The sequence below is a fragment of the Delphinapterus leucas genome, chromosome 10 (genome assembly GCF_059928025.1).
Source record: "Delphinapterus leucas isolate spDelLeu-1000000601 "Yukka" chromosome 10, BTC_Dleu_Yukka2, whole genome shotgun sequence".
Classification (NCBI taxonomy): Eukaryota; Metazoa; Chordata; class Mammalia; order Artiodactyla; family Monodontidae; genus Delphinapterus; species Delphinapterus leucas.
In genome coordinates this window covers 42,171,791-42,192,678 of record NC_143138.1, presented here as the reverse complement: position 1 = coordinate 42,192,678, position 20,888 = coordinate 42,171,791, and the positions used below count along the sequence as shown (strand labels likewise).

General features: G+C 35.9%; 1 protein-coding gene across 1 annotated transcript in view; it reads right to left on the bottom strand.

The window, feature by feature from the left end:
• TINAG (tubulointerstitial nephritis antigen) overlaps window positions 1-20,888 on the bottom strand; it is a 95,460-nt gene that overhangs the window by 49,566 nt on the left and 25,006 nt on the right. Inside the window, exons 5-8 of the mRNA XM_089918918.1 lie at window positions 12,415-12,536; window positions 8,740-8,895; window positions 6,269-6,449; window positions 4,716-4,761 (exon numbers count right to left, since the gene is read on the bottom strand). Of these exons, the coding sequence (XP_089775044.1) occupies window positions 4,716-4,761; window positions 6,269-6,449; window positions 8,740-8,895; window positions 12,415-12,536 (505 nt within the window). The remainder of the gene's footprint in view (window positions 1-4,715; window positions 4,762-6,268; window positions 6,450-8,739; window positions 8,896-12,414; window positions 12,537-20,888) is intronic.

The following is a 20,888-nucleotide window of genomic DNA, read 5'->3' as shown; positions in this document are numbered from 1 at the left end:
TCTGTTGTGTTTCCCACTTAGAGAAGTTCCTTTAGCATTTGTTGTAGAGCTGGTTTGATGGTGCTGAATTGTCTTCGCTTTTGCTTGTCTGTAAAGCTTTTGATTTCTCCATTGAATCTGAATGAGATGCTTGCCAGGTAGAGTAATCGTGTTTGTAAGTTCTTCCCTTTCATCACTTTACGTATGTCATGCCACTCCCTTCTGACTTGAAGAGTTTCTGCTGAGAAATCAGCTGCTAACCGTATGGGAATTCCCTTGTATGTTATTTGTCGTTTTTCCCTTGCTGCTTTCAATAATTTTTCTTTGCCTTTAAGTTTTGCCAATTTGATTATTATGTGTCTCAGCGTGTTTCTCCTTGAGTTTATCTTGCATGGGACTCTCTGCACTTCCCAGACTTGGATGGCTCTTTTCTTTCCCATGTTAGGGAAATTTTAAACTATAAGCTCTTCAAATATTTTCTTGGGAGCTTTCTCTCTCTATTCTCTTTCTGGGAACCTTATAATGCTAATGTTGTTGCATTTAATGTTGTCCCAGAGGTCTCTTAGGCTGTCTTCATTTCTTTTCATTCTTTTTTCTTTATTTTCTGCCACAGCAGTGAATTCCACCATTCTGTCTTTCAGGTCACTTATCCATTCTTCTGCCTCAGTTATTCTTCTATTGATTCTTTCTAGTGTATTTTTCATTTCAGTTATTGTATTGTTCATTTCTGTTTGTTCTTTATTCTTCTAGATCTTTGTTTAACATTTCTTGCATCTTCTCCATCTTTGCCTCCATTCTTTTTCCAAGGTCCTGGATCTCCTTCACTATCATTATTCTGAATTCTTTTTCTGGAAGATTGCTTATCTCCACTTCATATAGTTGTTTTTATGGGGTTTTATCTTGTTCCTTCATCTGGTACATAGCCCTCTGCCTTTACATCTTGTCTATCTTCCTTTGAATGTGGTTTTTACTCCACAGGCTACAGGATTGTAGTTCTTCTTGCTTCTGCTGTCTGCTCTCTGTTGGATGAGGCTAAGAGTCTTGTGCATGTTTCCTGATAGGAAGGACTGGTGGTGGGTAGAGCTGGCTGTTTCTCTGTTGGTCAGAGCTTAGTAAAACCTTAATCCACTTGACTGCTCATGGGTGGGGCTGGTTTCCCTCCCTGTTGTTTGTTTGGCTCGAGGCAACCCAATACTGGAGCCTACCCGGGCTCTTTTTTGGGGCTAATGGCAGACTCTGTGAGGGCTCATGCCAAGGAGTACTTCCAGAACTTCTGCTGCCATTGTCCTTGCCCTCATGGTGAGACAGAGCCACCCCCACCTCTGCAGGAGACCCTCCAACATTAGCAGGTAGTTCTGGTTCAGTCTCCCCTGGGGTCACTTCTTTCCCTGGGTCCTGATGCACACACTACTTTATGTGTGTCCTCCAAGAGTAGAGTCTCTGTTTCCCCCAGGTCCTGTCGAAGTCCTGTAATCAAATCCCACTAGCCTTCAAAGTCTGATTCTCTAGGAATTCCTCCTCTCATTTCTGGAACCCCAGGTTGGGAAGCTTGACGTGGGGCTCAGAACTTTCACTCCAGTGTGTGTACTTCTGTAGTATAAGTGTTCCCCACTTTGTGAGTCACACACCCAGCAGTTATGGGATTTGCTTTTATTGTGATTGTGCCCCTCCTACCATCTCATTGTGTCTTCTTCTTTGTCTTTGGATGTGGGGTATCTTTTTTGGTGAATTCCAGTGTCTTCCTGTTGATGATTGTTCAGCAGTTAGTTGTGATTCTGGTGTTCTCGCAAGAGGGAGTAAGAGCATGTCCTTCTACTCTGCCATCTTGAACCACCCGCCATCTATTTTTAATTGACAGAAGCACAATTACCAGGAACTGAGACCTTGCAAGAAGCCCACTACCCTTGACTGATGATCACTATTTCTTGGGCTTCTTGGGCTTCTCCACAAGTCTCTTTAAATTCCAATTAAGTAGCAGCAAAGGGTGAACCTAGCAACCAGGGTGTAAAATAATTGTCCTTCATCCTTGGAAGTCAATACAAAACTTTCCTTGGTGAGTTTGAATAAAAAGCAAACCCTTGGCAAAAGAATACTCTGACAAGATTGCATCCCTCCAGCTCTGAAGAACTAAGCCAATAGTGTATTGTTTAGAAAGAAAGAGCTTATACTTTATAAAACTCTCCTTCCTTCCCTCACCTAGATTATTTCTTTTCTGTATTGTGTGCTGTTTTATTGAATGGCTTGGGCAATTCAGGGTGAACACTTTAAACTTCTCCTTTCAAAGACTTGAATTGAAAATATTTTTAGTTGGGCTAGTTAAGTATACCTTGACAACTGTGCACAATGCTTGTCTTAGTTTGATGTACATTTTAAATAAAAAAAGAAAATTTTTGATAGATACTAAAATGAAGCTTCTCTTCCAAAGTCAAATATTACTTTTGATTCCATTTTTTATTTCATTTATTAATGTTTCATGCCTTTTGTTGCTGTCTAAATATTCTCAAAAGAGGTTAAATCTTCTTTATTTACTTTAAAACACCTTTCCATAGGATTTCAAGAATTTATATAACTGTACGCTATGCAGATCTTTTCTTTTGTTCTCTTTCCAGTACATAAACTTATGTTTAATTCTATAGATTTCAGAAGAGTGCACATGGTATTATTTATTCAGAATTCTATTGCCTTTTACATTCTTTTGTACCAAGCAGGAGAAAGTCCTGTACATTAGCCCAGGCAACAATATGTAGACAACCATGTTGCATTGACAGCAAGATGAGGCAACCAGCATTTATAAAAGTGTGAAATATTGCTATTGGTTTTCTCTTCCATAGAATCATTGACTCCATTAGCTTTTCTCAATTCTAAGCACTGTGAATAAAATATACTCTTCAATGTGGAAAAATACCACTGTAAACAAAAGAAACATGAGTGAGACACCATGACAATTAACTTGAAGACAGATCCTTCCTTGAGTTTCTGACACCAAAATAGACTTGATGAACCCATCAACATATAAGTACATAAACTACTGTAGTGCAATTATACTTCTGGAGAATAGCAGCAAACTTATTACACAGAATTATGACACACCTGAGGGTAGGATGGTGAGCTGTATCTCATGATCCTGGCTCAGGTTGGCAGGAGGGAGGTTCTTAGCAAACATTTGTTACATAGATGTTGAATAATCTGAATTTCAACATTATTATTTACAAATTTTATTTCTTTATTTTTGATTCATTATGTAAAATTCATGAACACTTATATATTTAACCATAAAATAAACCTAAAGTGTTCTCAATTTTAAATCATTATGATGCAAGTTTCTTTTGACTGATTAAAAGAAAGAGAGAGAAAGAAACTTGAAACAGTAATATAACAATTGTAAATTCAGAGAGGTTTAAATAACTTGACCAAAGTCATTTAAGTTGAAAATGTCAAAACTGGAATTTCAAATTCAGCCTTGACTTCAAATGCCTGTATTCCTTCAAATTTGTCACACAAACTCCACTTAACGAAGCATATATTTAAATTACACATGAATTCCCCTGTTATTTTACCAGCCTTCGAAAATTACACAACTGTAAGGAGGAAAAAAATTCTCTTTATTTGTTTCAGTTTTTGTGTATTGTTCCAGGATTTTAAAAGTTAAATTCAGGACATGATTAGAGTAAGTTTTGGTTTTCCAATAAATGTTAAGTGATGATAAAGATCAATAAAAATCCTTCCATCACAGTTTTAAAATCTGTGGTTCCTGCAAATGTTGAACCAATACTAATTAGGCCAGCATTCAGAAAAACAAAAATACATTTTGGCCAATAGCTCCTTGGGTATATATCAGATGTTTTCAATTTAATTTTGTTATGTTTAACCAAATTCTTTAATTTATTTATTTATCAATTCCACTGCATTGATACTATATTATGGGCCTTTCAGTATTCACACCCTGAATTTCTATTTTAGGCCTCACTGGTTTTGTTTTTCCAAGAATTTCAAGGCAATATTTAGCATAGAAAATATACACTGTGAACCTATTTTTATTCATGCCATTGGTGCAAAATCAAATCAAATAGGTAAGCAGAGGAACTATGTATCAGAAATAATATCTTCATATCAAAATCAATGGACAGAAAGTCAGCATATTATTTCCTTACTTACTGTTAGTTTACCATACATAACACATTTACAAAATTGATCAAAATGGAATGCATGTTATAAAACACAAAAATTATACTGGCTTATTCGATTTCTTTTGAGTTTATAGAAAAATTAAAGTGTCCACTTTGTTTCTACTGCTAAACCTTGATTTTTTTTCCAATCCATTACCTAATCCATTTAAACCGAAGTGAGGAAATTTCTAACATTATGTATGAGTCCTAAATATAAGTAAACAATTAAATGAACTCTATCAGCTAGTATTTCCTGTTCGAATGTCTTTTGGATCCATGATCACTTTGGATACACTTAGCAGACTTTCATCCAATGTGTCATTAACATTCGTTTAAGAATTCAATGTATGAATGAGTTTATCTTCTTCAAATAAAAGGTCAGCTAATTAGGTTATTAGGTGAGTGTATCTCCTATAATTACTTTGGTCTTACAACCACTGAATCCTTAAGAGTAATCTAAAAGTAAAAAATTTCTATCATTTATTAAGCTCTTTATACAGGAGATAAAATGTAATAATGTTGTTTATTAAAGGAATAAATAAGACACAACCATATTTCATCCAAGCTTACCTTGAACTGGTCCATTTTGCATGATTTCTTTCATTATCTCAGTTTCCTGGAAGGAAAAAAATCAGTGAGCACAATTTCTGTTATCAGAGCACACTAAACCTATTGTTTGGTGTGTAATGTTAGGTACTGTACAATCAGTTTAGGAATTATGCAACCCAGTGTGCCTTGACCACTTGCAATTTACTCTTAATCATCTTTTGAAATACTCACATGTGAATTGCCACATTGATGAAGTTGCTAAAGACAAGACACACACACGTTTCAATGACTCTTACCACTGACAATAATTTTGGAATGAAGAAAAATACAAAGATGTTTATGGTCACAAAGGAAAAATAATTCAGTTAAAACTCTGTTTATCAGTAGAGATTAGTGTCATCTCCATTCTTAGGATCACAAAAGCGATCCCAGAAGATAGTGAGGTTCCTCAGTTTTAGCATACAAATATTTCTCTGTTGTTGTCCCCTGTGTAATGCAACCCTTAGGAAAGAGGCAGGTCATTCATTCATGTATTCATATAAATGTGAGCACATTTATATGTAAATGTAAAGACAAGAAACTAGGACAGAAAAAAATATTGACCTTGCCTCTGTCCTGAAGATATTTGCATTTTGGTGGAATAGACAGGCACTAACAAAACTAATTGCATTATGAGATACTAAGTTTTATTACAGAGACAAGCACAAAGTGCCATGGATGCAAACAAGAAAGGGACATTGGTTCTGCCTAGGAGTCAAGGAAAAACTTCTCAAAGAAGATGAAGTTTTGACCTACTTCCTTGACATGGAAGTAGGTGGGATAATCATTTGGGTGAGAGGAATCATCACCTGGCTAAGTAGAGAAGCATGAAGGTCATGGTGCATCTGGGGAGCAGACAGCAGGTCAACTTACCAGGAGCATTATGGGCAGGTGGGGGGGTGGGTTAGAACCTGGTGGGAAATGAATCTGTGAAAGCAGTAGGTCAGAATCAAATCATGAAGCCCTGTATGTCATGGTAAGAATGTCAAACTGTATTCTATAGGTATCTGGAAGCCATTGAAGTTTCAAATATTCTGAAAATGAGAATGTCTTGGTGACACTGATACAATGGAGTACAATTTTCCTAGGCTTTTAACATGATAAACTGGAATCCAAGAGAATCTTTTTTCCATTATGACTGTGTCCATTTCAATTATTCTGTGGAGTAAGGCAAAGGATTGATAAAATGAGCTACTATCACAAAAAAGTCAGTGAAAAAGGTTTTGCTGTAGCCTTTATCTGTCAAGTATTTATGTATATACATATATATATATACATATATATACATAAAATTATAAAACTTTATTTCCATGGGCATTTTTGAATTTAAGGCAATCATTTGGACTGCTAATACTACAAAGATCAAAAATTATACCCAAATTGGAGGTCATTAATAGACATCTTAAGAATATCAAAAATTATACCTGAAAGCAGTGCATTATTTTAGAATATACTAGTTTTTAAATAGTTTTAATAACAGTAGTATATATTTTTGAGAAAGTTAACCCTTTCTAATTCTTGCGATTCAGACTTACATTGGAAGAGACCCTGTATGGAGGAGAACATTGGTAGATCCTATTGGATTTCTCGATGCTGTTGGGACAGGGCTTGGTGGCATGTCGCTTTCCCCGTCCATCAGACCTACTTGTCATGGCGCAGCCATTATTGGTAGCATTTTGATCCTTGAAAAGTGGATAGCATGCATGGGATACCAGTCTATGAGGAATAAGCAAAGATGTCAAAATAATACTTAGGAAAATGCCATAATTACCTATCTATATGCAATTTTACTGAATAAAACATTTGTAAATTATTCTGGCTACGTACATGCAAGTTTAATGACATTGAACATAGTCGTTCAATCATATTAATTATTCCCCACCCCATTCCTATTTCTTCATTATAATTTTTTTTCATGGAAAGGCATTTTATTTTAAATATAGCAGTGTGTACATGTCAATCCCAAACTCCCAATATATCCCTCCCCTGTACCCCTTTCCCCCGGTAACCATAAATTCCTTCTCTAAATCTGTGAGCCTGTTTCTGTTTTATAAATAAGTTCATTTATATAATTTTTTTAATATTTTAAAATCTTGCTCAAATCCATTATAATAAATAAATTTATCTACTGAATAGAATTTTCCAAAGATGAAAATTGTTCATCAATTAAATCCGTGGTAATATTAATAGGGGAAGGACTCCTTAAGTCTGCATCTATAACGATAATGTAGAAGAGCCAAATTTAATGTGAAAGAGAATGAACTTTATCATACTCAGATGTAATATTCTGATAAATTATGTAAGTTTTAGAATTAAGGGGTTTTTTTTACATTTTTATTAAGTTATAGATACCTTCTCATAAGACTTCAATTATTATGTGTCTGTAGTTCATGATACTTTAGAAGGAATTGTATATACTAATATAGTATTAAAGTTAATAAGGTAGAAAGTTATCAGATATATACATTATACAAACAATAAAATAATTTTGATTTCTTATTTTGAAATTGAACATTGAAAAGTACAAGTTATTTGGATCCAAATCTAACATAATTCATTGAATATAGAAGCAGGTAGTAAGGAAAATAAAACAATGGAATTGATTTTATGGATAGTCAATGTTGAGCTGGCCATGGAATTATCTGGTAGAATTGCCTCAAGAAAATTCAATAGTGTTCAACAAAGTAAGAGAATCTGAGCAAAGGAGCACGATGAAAACGAAACCATTTCCAAAAAAGGTCTCAACTTGGGGATAATGAGGACTATGGATTGAAGTGTGTCAGCCCAAATTCATGTGTTGAAGCCCTAACTGCCATGTGATGGTATGAGGAGATGGGGGTCTTCGGGAGAAAATTAGCTTTAAATGAAGTCATAAGGGTGGGGCCCTCATGCTGGGATCAGTGCCCTTATAACAGGAAAAGACACTAGAGCTCTCTCTCTGCCAGATGAGGACATGATGAGAAGACAAGCCAGGAGGAGGGTTCTCACCAGGAACTGAACTGACTAACACCCCAGTCTTGGGCTTCTCAGTCTCCAGAACTGTGGGAAACAAGTGCCTGTTGTTCAGGCCACACAGTCTATGACATTTTGTTATGTTAACCTGGCCAGACTAATACAATAAGATTTCACTGACTCTCATGTTGTTATATTTTTAAGCTCCTAAAAGGCTTTAATTTTTATTATAGTACAAAACAGAGGCCAACCAAGCACTACTACACCAGGAAGGTATTAGCCCAAGTTGTCCATTCTAAGCACCATCTTATTAGGCAAAACATAAGAAAAACATTTTAAAGGACTTTATATAAAATTCCTAACACCCACTCTCTCATAGCACCTAACTTCTCTGTAGCAGACAAAGATCACTCAGTGGAGGAGGAAAGAACACAGGGGCAGCACATACGTCTACTACTAGTTATCAGCTGCAGTTTCCTTAGAGAGATATCTCAGCTTTTAAGTAGATTAGTTCTTATAGGTGACAGGAGGATGCTGTGTGAGCATCAGACTACATGAGCATAAAGAAATGCAACCTGCCTCTTCTCATCAGATGGGATGGATAGTGACAATGATGTTCATGAGTTGTGGCAACTATACAGGGTGTTTTTATGTTATTCCTCTGATTCTTAACCTAATTCTTACCTGGGATTATCTATTCATCTACTTGGGGAACTAAAGTTCTCAAGAGAGGTATCAGCAATATCAACTACTCCCTCCCTCCGTGGCGACTCAGTAGAGCCATTTGGGTCAGAGCCACAAGAATACAATGCTTACTTGACTCTTCATTAATTTAGCTAGAAATATATACATTCTTCAAACAATTGTTTCCAATAGCTTATAATCTCAATAGATACCAAATATAGTATATATTTAAATATAATCCATGTGTTTATGTAGATGCAGCATATATATTTGTAAATTTTTTGGAAAACTCTTAATATATATGTTTTCTTATTCTAACCTAAGCCACACTCTTAAGAATCCTAGAGACATGTGTTGGGCAGCTATTTACCCACGTTTTCTCAGGTACCACCAAGCCCTATCGATGCTTCCACTGTTGCATCCATAGTGGTTCTTGCCACAGCAAGAGATCAAATTCTGAGGGGATAGGTTGGCTGTGTATCGACCTTTGGACTGAATCGCTATGCGGTCAGCTGCTACACCTGTTTCAAAGAGAATATTGATTAATAGTCAAGTGACACGTGGTATTGCCAAGAATTTACATAGCGCTTTTTGTTTGAATCTTAAGCTAGTCTTGGAAACTTAATGTAACTAAAAATCAAGGCTAAATGTGATGAATATGTCTGTGTATTCCAACAAATTCAACTGTGTCATCATTTCAGTTACAGTTTTTGTCCAGTTTTGGCATTGCTTCATTGTCTTACCAACTTCACAGACTTCTCTAGTTCCTTGTTCCTTTCATGTTCTATATACTTCTGAATTTTTCATTAAGAAATTTGCCAAGTGAAACTCCTTGAGGGAAAGAGCTATATCTTATATTTGTATCTCCTGTACCTAAAACATATAATCATGGCTTAAAATATATTTTTGAAGTGAATGTAACTAAACTCAGGAAATCAGAAAAACTGATCATAGAAATATTAATTGGAAATTCATCCATGTTAATCTGATGTATTGGAATAAATTAAATCTTTGGTTTTTAAACTAATTGAGACTAACATGAATCTACATTATAAACTATCAAAAAGCTACATAGCACATTTTTATGCTTACAATTTTCTTGAACATTATGATCCTAATCTTATCTTAGTAGACGTGGAATTCACCTTGTTTTATATATATATACCTTTTGTGATTGAACCCTCTATTTGTTTAAATAATTCCCTAGCATGGTTGTTGTTAATCAGTTTGTTCCTTTCCCCAACACACATTTGTTGACCACCTACTAGGTGACAGGCACAGGACTAAGCAGTAGAAATTGCAACAATGAACAAAAACCAAAAGAGTCATCATACTGTCCTCATAGAATAATAGACTAGGGAAATTAATCAACCAGTGGCAGAAAACTACTATGTGAGCATTTTGATCATGCTACCATGATAATATGTGTGTTGAGATCACAAGAAAATTGGAGTCAGTGATATTCTCGTACAGATTTTTTGTTGTTGTTGGAGACCTGATATAGTCTTGTTCTTAATCTCTTACTTTTGATGAAAGGCAACAAAGTCATAACCTTCCTTCTATCTATGCACTTTTCTCAGAAGTTATTGTTTTCATTCATCAAAATTATCTGTGTACTGAAGCCCCTCAAGATGCTAGTTTAGAATTATTCTAAAATAATTCATTTTAAAATAATTCCTTTACATATGTATTTCTGCATATACATGTTTTTTATGTAACTACAGCATATGTACAATTCTGTAGTGTAATTGCTGGCACATTTTAGACACTCAGTGTGTGTTGAATCTATATCCTCCTACTTCCTTCTCAATTCCCACCTATTTTGTGCTAGGTACATTTCATAAGAGCAAATGCCATTATACCACCATCTCTCTTAGTCTCAAGAAAATAATTCCCTGTTTCATAAAAGAAAATAGAAATTCTTTGATGCTTCAACTTTCAGTACAAGCATTCAGAATCAAGTATATTTTGTAAATGTTAGTGTAACTATTCTTGGTTCAGAAAAGACTTTCACAAATAATACCGAAGGAGTCAGAAGCCTGGCTTCTGGGATCACTTCCGAGACTTCTCGCCTTTCACTTTGGTCAGGTCCCTTCCCCTCTTTGTGCCTCTTTTACAAAACCAAAGTCTTGAAAAAGGGGACCTCTAACATCCCCTCCAGCCCCATGAATCTGTAGATTTCAACTAAAGGATGAGGGTTTAAATTGTGATGATCTTCAATACATTGCTTTTTTACAGACATTTCTGAATCTCAGTGAAGGTTTAATCCAAATTCACTTGAAATGCTTGGAAAAGGTCAGAAGATTTAAGAATGACTCAGTTCAGCAAATTGCTTTCCACTCTCTCTATGAAAACTTTCATTGGGCTTTACCTCTGAGACTCACACTATTATTTTCCCTGCTTATTTTATTCTGTCTCCAAGTTTGCTCTGCAGTATGTATTGCCCTCACCATTTCAAACTCCTTCACCTATTAACTTCTGACATCTTGCTTGAATTGTATTTGGCTGCATAACAATATTTTTATATGTGTGTATATTTTTAAATTGTATTTATCCCATTTTATAGTTTTTAGCTTCTTTGAAAGACTTTTCTTTTTTTAACTACAACTTCCTGACAATTTTCTAGGTCTTTAAGAGACCCTAGAATATTCTCTTCTTTACTTAACACATTAAAAAAAAATAGCATCAGCCTGATTTGATGTATTGAATACACAGGATACAAAACTGTGTCATCTGTTAGGTAGAGGGACAAATCCAGACTTAGCCCTGTGCTGAGGCCATCTATGGGGCTGTGACCTGGGGATACCAGAGTACACAGGCCAAATCAGCCTAGTAAATTACTTTCAGTATTTTACCACCAATGTCTTTCCTAAGACATGTTCAGAAATACTGGTCTAACTTAAAGTAAAATTCTTATATAACCCCTAAGAGGTGTAATACATTAAGCACATGAACATAAAATGACAAATGATTTATATGATTAAATCTGTCCCCACCCAACTAGAATAGGGCTCAAAGAGGTCAAGAGAACGTTTATACTTGAGGAGTAGGCATTAGTGTAGAGGTAACAGATGGAGATGCTCCAGAGGTGAGTTCAGCCAAATGTATCTTTTCTAGAACGAACTAGCTCATACTATGAAGTGATGATATTTAGACAAAGGATCAGCACTCCTCTGTGCCAAGGAGTGTAACCCTTCAGAGCTTATGAACTTATTTCATGATGCTTTCAGTACTTAGTCTTTTGAGCACTCTTTTGGAATTATTTTTAAGCCTAGACCACAGTTTTATGAAACTGATCTTTGATAGTAGACAATCAATGTCATATTAGGCTTAATTGCTGTAATACAACCAACACGCTTTTGAGGATAATTTGGAGACCAAATCTTGGGATTAACCTGAATATCGATTTACTGGACTTGTGAAAATATATGAAAGTTGCTGCAGCAGAGGTATGTATTCCTCACACAGTGGAAGCAACAGCAACCTTAATTTGGAAACTGCTCTTATTAGAAGATCAACTATATCACTTTAGAGTCAGAATCTACATAGTTGTTTTTATCTAAAATGAGATAAAACCCATTTAATCCATTATTACTAGTTCTGAATTCTTACTTTACATCAAATCTACTAGTTTAATAATTAAATATATTCTTGCAGATCTTATCAAGTAAAAAGAACATAAGAATTATATGTCTGTGTGATATGCATATTAGGATTACAGATGGTACTATAGGCAAAGAGGAACTTTATACTCTTATTATCTGGCCTTAACTCTCAAAGAACAAATAAATTTTGGTAACTTCTTTGCTGCTCTTTTGATCTACTCTCTATTTAAAATTAGATGCTAAAAATAAACGCCAATTTTCAGAGTAAAAACATATTTTTATATCATTTTCAGGCTGCTTTCTCTGGCCAGAGTAAGATTTTAAATTGACCAAATGTTAATATTTAACTGTTCTAAATTAAAAACCCTTTTAATTACTATGTCAAGATCTAGAGTCAAAGGGAGATTTATAAGGAAGTAATTAAAATGATTTTATTACTTGCAGTAGAAAAAGCCCAGGATGCAGCACAATTTTTTTGATCCAATGGGCCATGGGTCCATCCAGGCCATTTGTAAGAAGCAATAAAGAATTCCGGAAGATCAGTTGTTTCAGGTAAAGAAGCCTAAAGAAGAAGTAGAGGCAGAGGTGTCAGCGTTTTTCAAATATATTCCAAAAACCATTATGAGAAAACACCATGCCCTTTTAAAATGTTTGTCACTGTTTTTTATTTTGTACATTCAATTTTCTGAATGGCATCCCTGAAAAGAGTTATTTGTGTAAGATATCTATTTCACTCTATGTTTAAAAATGGCAATTCAATGTGGGGAATCATAATATATATAGTACAAAATCGTAAGAACAAACATAGAATGTGGTACCATATGGTGCAATAATTTCGGCCATTGTTTCTGTCATCTTGAATCAGAGTTTTGGTCATCCCTGTGGAAGACCACATGATGTTATTTAAATTTGGCCTCATAAACAATGTTTACTTTTATATCCCTCCTACATTGGAGAGTGTGTGCACTTCGGATGTGAAATTAATTTGGAAACAATGCATTTGTGACAAATATGCATTAACTCACTTGGAGCCCCAAGAAACACCAATTTTGTACCAGCTATTGGGAAACAAAACTGGGATAAATTGATGGATAGCTATAAAATCCTTGAAGAATAAAAAGAACTTCAGAAATCATGTAATGTCAAACATACAATGAATGCCAAGATGTCTTCAGAGTCTATGTTAGGTCCTGACAGTTTCAGCTGCTCTCTTTCCAAGAAGGCAAATTAAACCTATGGACCTTGCTCTGTTCATGTCACTCAAAGAAAGTCTAAAGCCCTATAACCTGGTTTTTTTCTTTCAAACTCTTAAAGACTAATAAGTTTTACTTCCATAAATAATCAGTATTCCAACAAAATAAGGATGTGTTTCTTAATTTTCTATCACTTATGCATACACATACATTCACACACACATAATTTTTGAGAGTGCTTTAACATTTTTAAAGTGTTTTATTTTCTCAATAGCGTTATGTGATATAATCAGGGAAAATATTATTTACTCTATTTTACGAATGAGGAAACAAACCTCTAAAAGTTAAATGACATACTAAGTCCTCTCACTTAAATAAGAAATACCCCTGAGACCAGACCCAGATATTAGATTTCTTAACACTGTGTTTCATTCATCATTTAGCCACTTTATCAGAAATAAATGGATACTTTGCAACAGAAGTAAAATGTCTACTGAAAATTTTTATGATTGTTCATTGAACAAGTCAGGCTACTGATCCAATATCTTGCCCTGCAAAATTACTTCTGACAAGTATAAAGCAACTTAAGAGAATAAAGGAAAATTTTAAATGTACACTTCTGCTTGAAAAGATATCCATCCAAAATATTTATAAATTCGAATTTCAATGAAAGAGTTCAGTTTTGACTCAAAAAACTATTATCATATGATAAGAAAGTGATTAAATCCTGAGTTTCATTACTAAAAACACTGCTATTTAGGTGATAGAAGAAAAGTGCCAGATCTTTAAGCAGATCATGGTAGGGTATCTACATGAGAACTTAAAGAACAGTATCATAGAAATCCTAGAAATTCAGGTGATTTTAGATTCCTGTGCCATCAGATTGGCCATAGAATTGGAGCAGAATAAATTTACTGCTCTGAGTAGATAGTTTCAGAAACATAGACTAATTCTCCAAAGGAGCCTTTCTACCTGGGACAGAGATACACGTACCCTATACATTACTCATATTTTCCAATTGTATTATTATTGGCTAATCAGTGTGCTTTTAGGAATTTATAGTATTAAGTTGCCTCATGTTCCAGAAAAATAGCTAGAGTGTCACTGTTATTTTAATTTATTACTTTATAATTCTAATTTAATAGCAGAACTAGGATATTTCCGTTCTGCTCTGTGGAAGCAGTAAAGAGATAACTATGACTTCAGACAGATCTCATCAGGATTAAGCTATTCAGAATCTGATGTCCCCATTCCAAAGTTGACCAGAGAACTTTGCACATGGAGGTATTCCATAAATATCTGATAATAATGAGGAGATACATATCTAGCTGGTAGATTTCATCACTTTAAAATATCATTTTCCTCCCAAAGGCACATTAAATTAAATTATAATGACAGCATGCACTTGTTTTCTTATGATTTATTGTTTAAAAATAAAAATCTATGAATGGATAATCCTTCTCCATAAGATAAGGCAATAGAAAAACAACAGGAAAAGTGCCATATTCATTGAAAACATATTTACCAACCCACTAAACCAGGTCAATTCATGAAGCTCACCTGTTGGCTCTGTCATGATTTTTACCAATTAATTAATATTGTGTTTCCTAAAAATAAACCCATAGGATTTGAGGCCCAGTAAGCACATATTACCTTGCAATTTTATTTACCTTATGATACCAGATGATCTGATATAATAAGCTCAGGGCAAATTTTACAGCTCATTACTCCATAATTATTTCATTCCCCTATAAAGTAAGAGTGTTTTTAAGGGCTTATAAATAAAAGTAAACACCACAGAATAACAGCTTTTAGGAATTGGTAATAGAAGTCTGGCTTCAATAAATGATTTTTTTTTTTTTTTTTTTGGTCAAAGGATAGCTTCATAAAGCAAAAAAGTCAAGCGAGTCAGCTGACAGAGACAAAAATTCCAAAATGATAGTGGCTTAAGATAGAAATTTAATTTTAAAAAGTTTTACACTATTACATATGGGCATTTTTAATTATTTCCATTATAATGTTGAAAAATTTCAGTCATAATCTAATTCTATTTAAAAATTAATATTAGTCAAACTTGAATAGTCTCCCTGCTTTAATATTTCAATTTAGATATTAAAGATACTGTGAACAAATGTAAGAATTAAATTCAATGGTGAACACTGGGGAATTTTTTACAATAATTCGTGCATTTTAATCAAATCAAAATCTCTAAAAGTAATGGAAACTTAGTCACAGAACAGCTTGAGAACAAACCAATCAAATTCTGGACATTCAGGACATTCTTATTAAAAGCCCATATAGGGGCTTCCCTGGTGGCACAGTGGTTGAGAGTCCGCCTGCCGATGCAGAGAACATGGGTTTGTGCCCGGGTCCGGGAAGATCCCACATGCCACGTAGCGGCTAGGCCCGTGAGTCATGGCCACTGAGCCTGCATGTCCGGAGCCTGTGCTCTGCAATGGGAGAGGCCACAACAATGAGAGGCCCGCGTACCACAAAAAAAAAAAAAAAAAGCCCATATCTACACAATATCTACTCAGTGAATCACTCCCTTCATCCCTAGTTGCATTTACTCCCACTTAAACTTGGATAATGAGTGACCTGAGAATCAGAAGAAGGCAACAGAGAACATCATTCTCTTCTGACCTTCACAATCCAAGGTCAGTGGCCATGCATACTAAGAAATGCCTTCTAAGGTACTTGATATTGGTGGGGAAAAGGCTAACTTTTTCGTTGTTAACAGCAAAATGAATTTTTCATCTTCAATAATATTTGCCTTGATGTCTTAACTCTGAAAGAGTTATGCTTTGATAATTTGCTAGTTACTGTTTTTTTTAACAATCTAATTTCTTGTACATATCAATAATCAGTGACCACACTATGGCTGGTGGTGCCAGTTCTCCAGGGCTCCTGGTTTGAATAGGCTTTCCTTTTATTCGTAGTGATAATTTTAGCTCAGTACCTGCAAGCTCAGAAAAATGACTATATTTCCTGGTCTGCCTTGGATCCCAGGTGTGGCCACATTACTAAATTCTGACCCATGGAGTGTAAGCACAAGTGTCACTGGCAGCTTCTGAGAACTCTTCCTTAAGAGACGTTTGGCACTTGATTTTACTCCTTTTTATTGATCTTTTTAAAAATTTTCCTGTTGGCAGGAATTTGGGTATAGATGGACATGCAGCAGCTTCTTGAACCATTATATGACCTCGGATATAAAGGCTCTGGAAAATAGAACAAGGAGGAAGAAGCCTGGGTATCCAACACCAAGGAGTGCAATTCTACCATCCACCTCCAGTTTTGTTGGTAAGAAATCAATTTCTATTTAAGTCACTATCATTTTGGACTTCTGTCACTCTCTGATGAGCCCAATCAAAGCTAAAACAGCACGCAGAACTGACATTAAAGATGCTATGGTAGGAGAGAGGGGGAAGATGGTGGAAGAGTAAGACGTAGAGATCACCTTCCTCCCCACAAATACATCAGAAATACGTCTACACGTGGAACAATTCCTACAGAACACCTACTGAACACTGGCAGAAGACCTCAGACCTCCCAAAAGGCAAGAAACTCCCCACGTACCTGGGTAGGGCAAAAGAAAAAAGACAAACAGAGACAAAAGAATAGGGACAGGACCTGCACCAGTGGGAGGGAGCCGTGAAGGAGGAAAGGTTTCCACACACTAGAAACCCCTTCGCGGGTAGAGACTGCGGATAGCAGAGGGGGGGAGCTTCGGAGCCGTGGAGGAGAGCGCAGCCACAGGGGTGCGGAAGGCAAAGTGGAGAGGTTGCCAGGCCTTTTCCGCTGCAGGCTCGCCCTGCATTCCGTACCCCTCCCTCCCCCTGGCCTGAGTGAGCCGGAGCCCCAAATCAGCGGCTCCTTTAACCCCATCCTGTCTGAGAAGAACAGACACCCTCCAGTGACCTACACGCAGAGGCAGGGCCAAATCAAAAGCTGAACCCCAGGAGCTGTGCAAACAAAGAAGAGAAAGGGAAATCTCTCCCAGCAGTCTCAGGAGCAGCGGATTAAATCTCCACAATCAACTTGAAATACCCTGCATCTGTAGAATACCTGAATAGACAACGAATCATCCCAAATTGAGGAGGTGGACTTTGAGAGCAAGATTTATGATTTTTTCCCTTTTCCTCTTTTTGTGAGTGTGTATGTGTATGCTTCTGGGTGAGATTTTGTCTGTATAGCTTTTCTTTCACCATTTGTCCTAGGGCTCTATCTGTCCGTTTTTTGTTTTGTTTTGTTTTGTTTTGTCTTCTACTTTTTAAAAAAATTTCTTTCTGAGTAATTATTTTTTCATTTTAATAACTTTATTTTATTTTACCTTACTTTATTTTATTTTTTTTATCATCTTTCTTTCTTTCTTTCTTTATACTTTTTCTCCCTTTTATTCTGAGCCATGTGGATGAAAGGCTCTTGGTGCTCCAGCCAGGAGTCAGTGTTGTGCCTCTGAGGTGGGAGAGCCAACTTCAGGACACTGGTCCACAAGACACCTCCCAGCTCCACATAATATCAAATGGCGAAAATCACCCAGAGATCTCCATCTCAACACCAACACCCAGCTTCACTCAACGACCAGCAAGCTACAGTGCTGGACACCCTATGCCAAACAACTAGCAAGACAGGAACACAAACCCACCCATTAGCAGAGGGACTGCCTAAAATCAAAATAAGTCCACAGACACCTCAAAACACACCACCAGACATGGACCTGCCTACCAGAGAGACAAGATCCAGCCTCATCCACCAGAACACAGGCACTAGCCCCCTCCACCAGGAAGCCTACACAACCCACTGAACCAACTTTAGCCACTGGGGACAGACACCAAAAACAATGGGAACTACGAACCTGCAGCCTGCAAAAAGGAGACCCCAAACACAATATGATAAGCAAAATGAGAAGACAGAAAAACACACAGCAGATGAAGGAGCAAGATAAAAACCCACCAGACCTAACAAATGAAGAGGAAATAGGCAGTCTACCTGAAAAATAATTCAGAATAATGATAGTAAAGATGATCCAATATCTTGGATATAGAATAGAGAAAATGCGAAAAACATTTAACAAGGACCTAGAAAAACTAAAGATGAAAGAAGCAATGATGAAAAACACAATAAATGAAATTAAAAATACTCTAGAAGAGATCAATAGCAGAATAACTGAGGCAGAAGAACGGATAAGTGACCTGGAAGATAGAATAGTGGAAATAACTACTGCAGAGAAGAATAAAGAAAAAAGAATGAAAAGAACTGAGGACAGTCTCAGAGACCTCTGAGACAATATTAAACGCACCAACATTCGAATTATAGGGGTTCCAGAAGAAGAAGAGAAAAAGAAAGGGACTGAGAAAATATTTGAAGAGATTATAGTTGAAAACTTCCCTAATATGGGAAAGGAAATAGTTAATCAAGTCCAGGAAGCACAGAGTCCCATACAGGATGAATCCAAGGAGAAACATGCCAAGACACATATTAATCAAACTGTCAAAAATTAACTTCAAAGAAAACATATTAAAAGCAGCAAGGGGAAAACAACAAATAACACACAAGGGGATCCCCATAAGGTTAACAGCTGACCTTTCAGCAGAAACTCTGCAAACCAGAGGGACTGGCAGGGCATATTTAAAGTAATGAAGGAGAAAAACCTACAACCAAGTTTACTCTACCCAGCAAGGATCTCTTTCAGATTTGATGGAGAAATTAAAACCTTTACAGACAAGCAAGAGCTAAGAGAGTTCAGCACCACAAAACCACCTTTACAAAAAATGCTAAAGGATCTTCTCTAGGCAAGAAACACAAGAGAAGGAAAAGACCTACAATAACAAACACAAAACAATTAAGAAAATGGGAATAGGAACATACATATCAATAATTACCTTAAATGTAAATGGATTAAATGCTCCCACCAAAAGACACAGATTGGCTGAATGGATACAAAAAAAAGACCCATATATAGGCTGTCTACAAGAGACCCACTTCAGACCTAGAGACACATACAGACTGAAAGTGAGGGGATGGAAAAAGATATTCCATGCAAATGGAAACCAAAAGAAAGCTGGAGTAGCAATTCTCATATCAGAAAAAATAGACTTTAAAATAAAGGCTATTAGAAGAGATCATCACCACATAATGATCAAGGGATCGATCCAAGAAGAATATATAACAATTGTAAATATTTATGCACCCAACATAGGAGCACCTCAATACATAAGGCAAATACTAACAGCCATAAAAGGGAAAATCGACAGTAACACATTCATAGTAGGGGACTTTCACCTATGGAAAGATCTTCCAAAATGAAAATAAATAAGGAAACAGAAGCTTTAAATGATACATTAAACAAGATGGACTTAATTGATATTTATAGGACATTCCATCCAAAAACAGCAGAATACACTTTATTCTCAAGTACTCATGGAACATTCTCCAGGATAGATCATATCTTGGGTCACAAATCAAGCCTTGGTAAATTTAAGAAAATTGAAATTGTATCAAGTATCTTTTCTGACCACAACACTATGAGACTAGATATCAATTACAGGAAAAGATCTGTAAAAAATACAAACACATGGAGGCTAAGCCATAGTGATCACTGAAGAAATCAAAGAGGAAATCAAGAAATACCTAGAAACAAATGACAATGGAGACAAGACAACCCAAAACCTATGGGATGCAGCAAAAGCAGTTCTAAGAGCGAAGTTTATAGCAATACAATCCTACCTTAAGAAACAGGAAACATCTTGAATAAACAACCTAACCTTGTACCTAAAGGAATTAGAGAAAGAAGAACCAAAAAAAACCCCAAAGTTAACAGAAGGAAAGAAATCATAAAGGTCAGATCAGAAATAAATGAAAAAGAAATGAAGGAAATGATAACAAAGATCAATAAAACTAAAAGCTGGTTGTTTGAGAAGATAAACAAAATTGATAAACCATTAGCTAGACTCATCAAGAACAAAAGGGAGAAGACTCAAATCAATAGAATTATAAATGAAAACGGAGAAGTAACAACTGACACTGCAGAAATACAAAGGATCATGAGAGATTACTACAAGCAACTATATGCCAATAAAATGGACAACCTGGAAGAAATGGACAAATTCTTAGAAATGCACAACCTGCCAAGACTGAATCAGGAAGAAATAGAAAATATGAACAGACCAATCACACGCACTGAAATTGAAACTGTGATTAAAAATCTTCCAACAAACAAAAGTCCAGGACCAGATGGCTTCACAGGTGAATTCTATCAAACATTTAGAGAAGAGCTAACACCTATCTTTCTCAAACTCTTCCAAAATATAGCAGAGGGAGGAACACACCCAAACTCATTCTACGAGGCCACCATCACTCTGATATCAAAACCAGACAAAGATGTCACAAAGAAAGAAAACTACAGGCCAATATCACTGATGAACATAGTTGCAAAAATCCTCAACAAAATACTAGCAAACAGAATCCAACAGCACATTAAAAGAATCATACACTATGATCAAGTGGGGTTTATCCCAGGAATGGAAGGATTCTTCAATATACGCAAATCAATCAATGTAATACACCGTATTAACTAATTGAAGGAGAAAAACCATATGGTCATCTCAATAGATGCAAAGAAAGCTTTTGACAAAATTCAATGCCCATTTATGATAAAAGCCCTCCAGGAAGTAGGCATAGAGGGAACTTTCCTCAACATATTAAAGGCCATATATGACAAG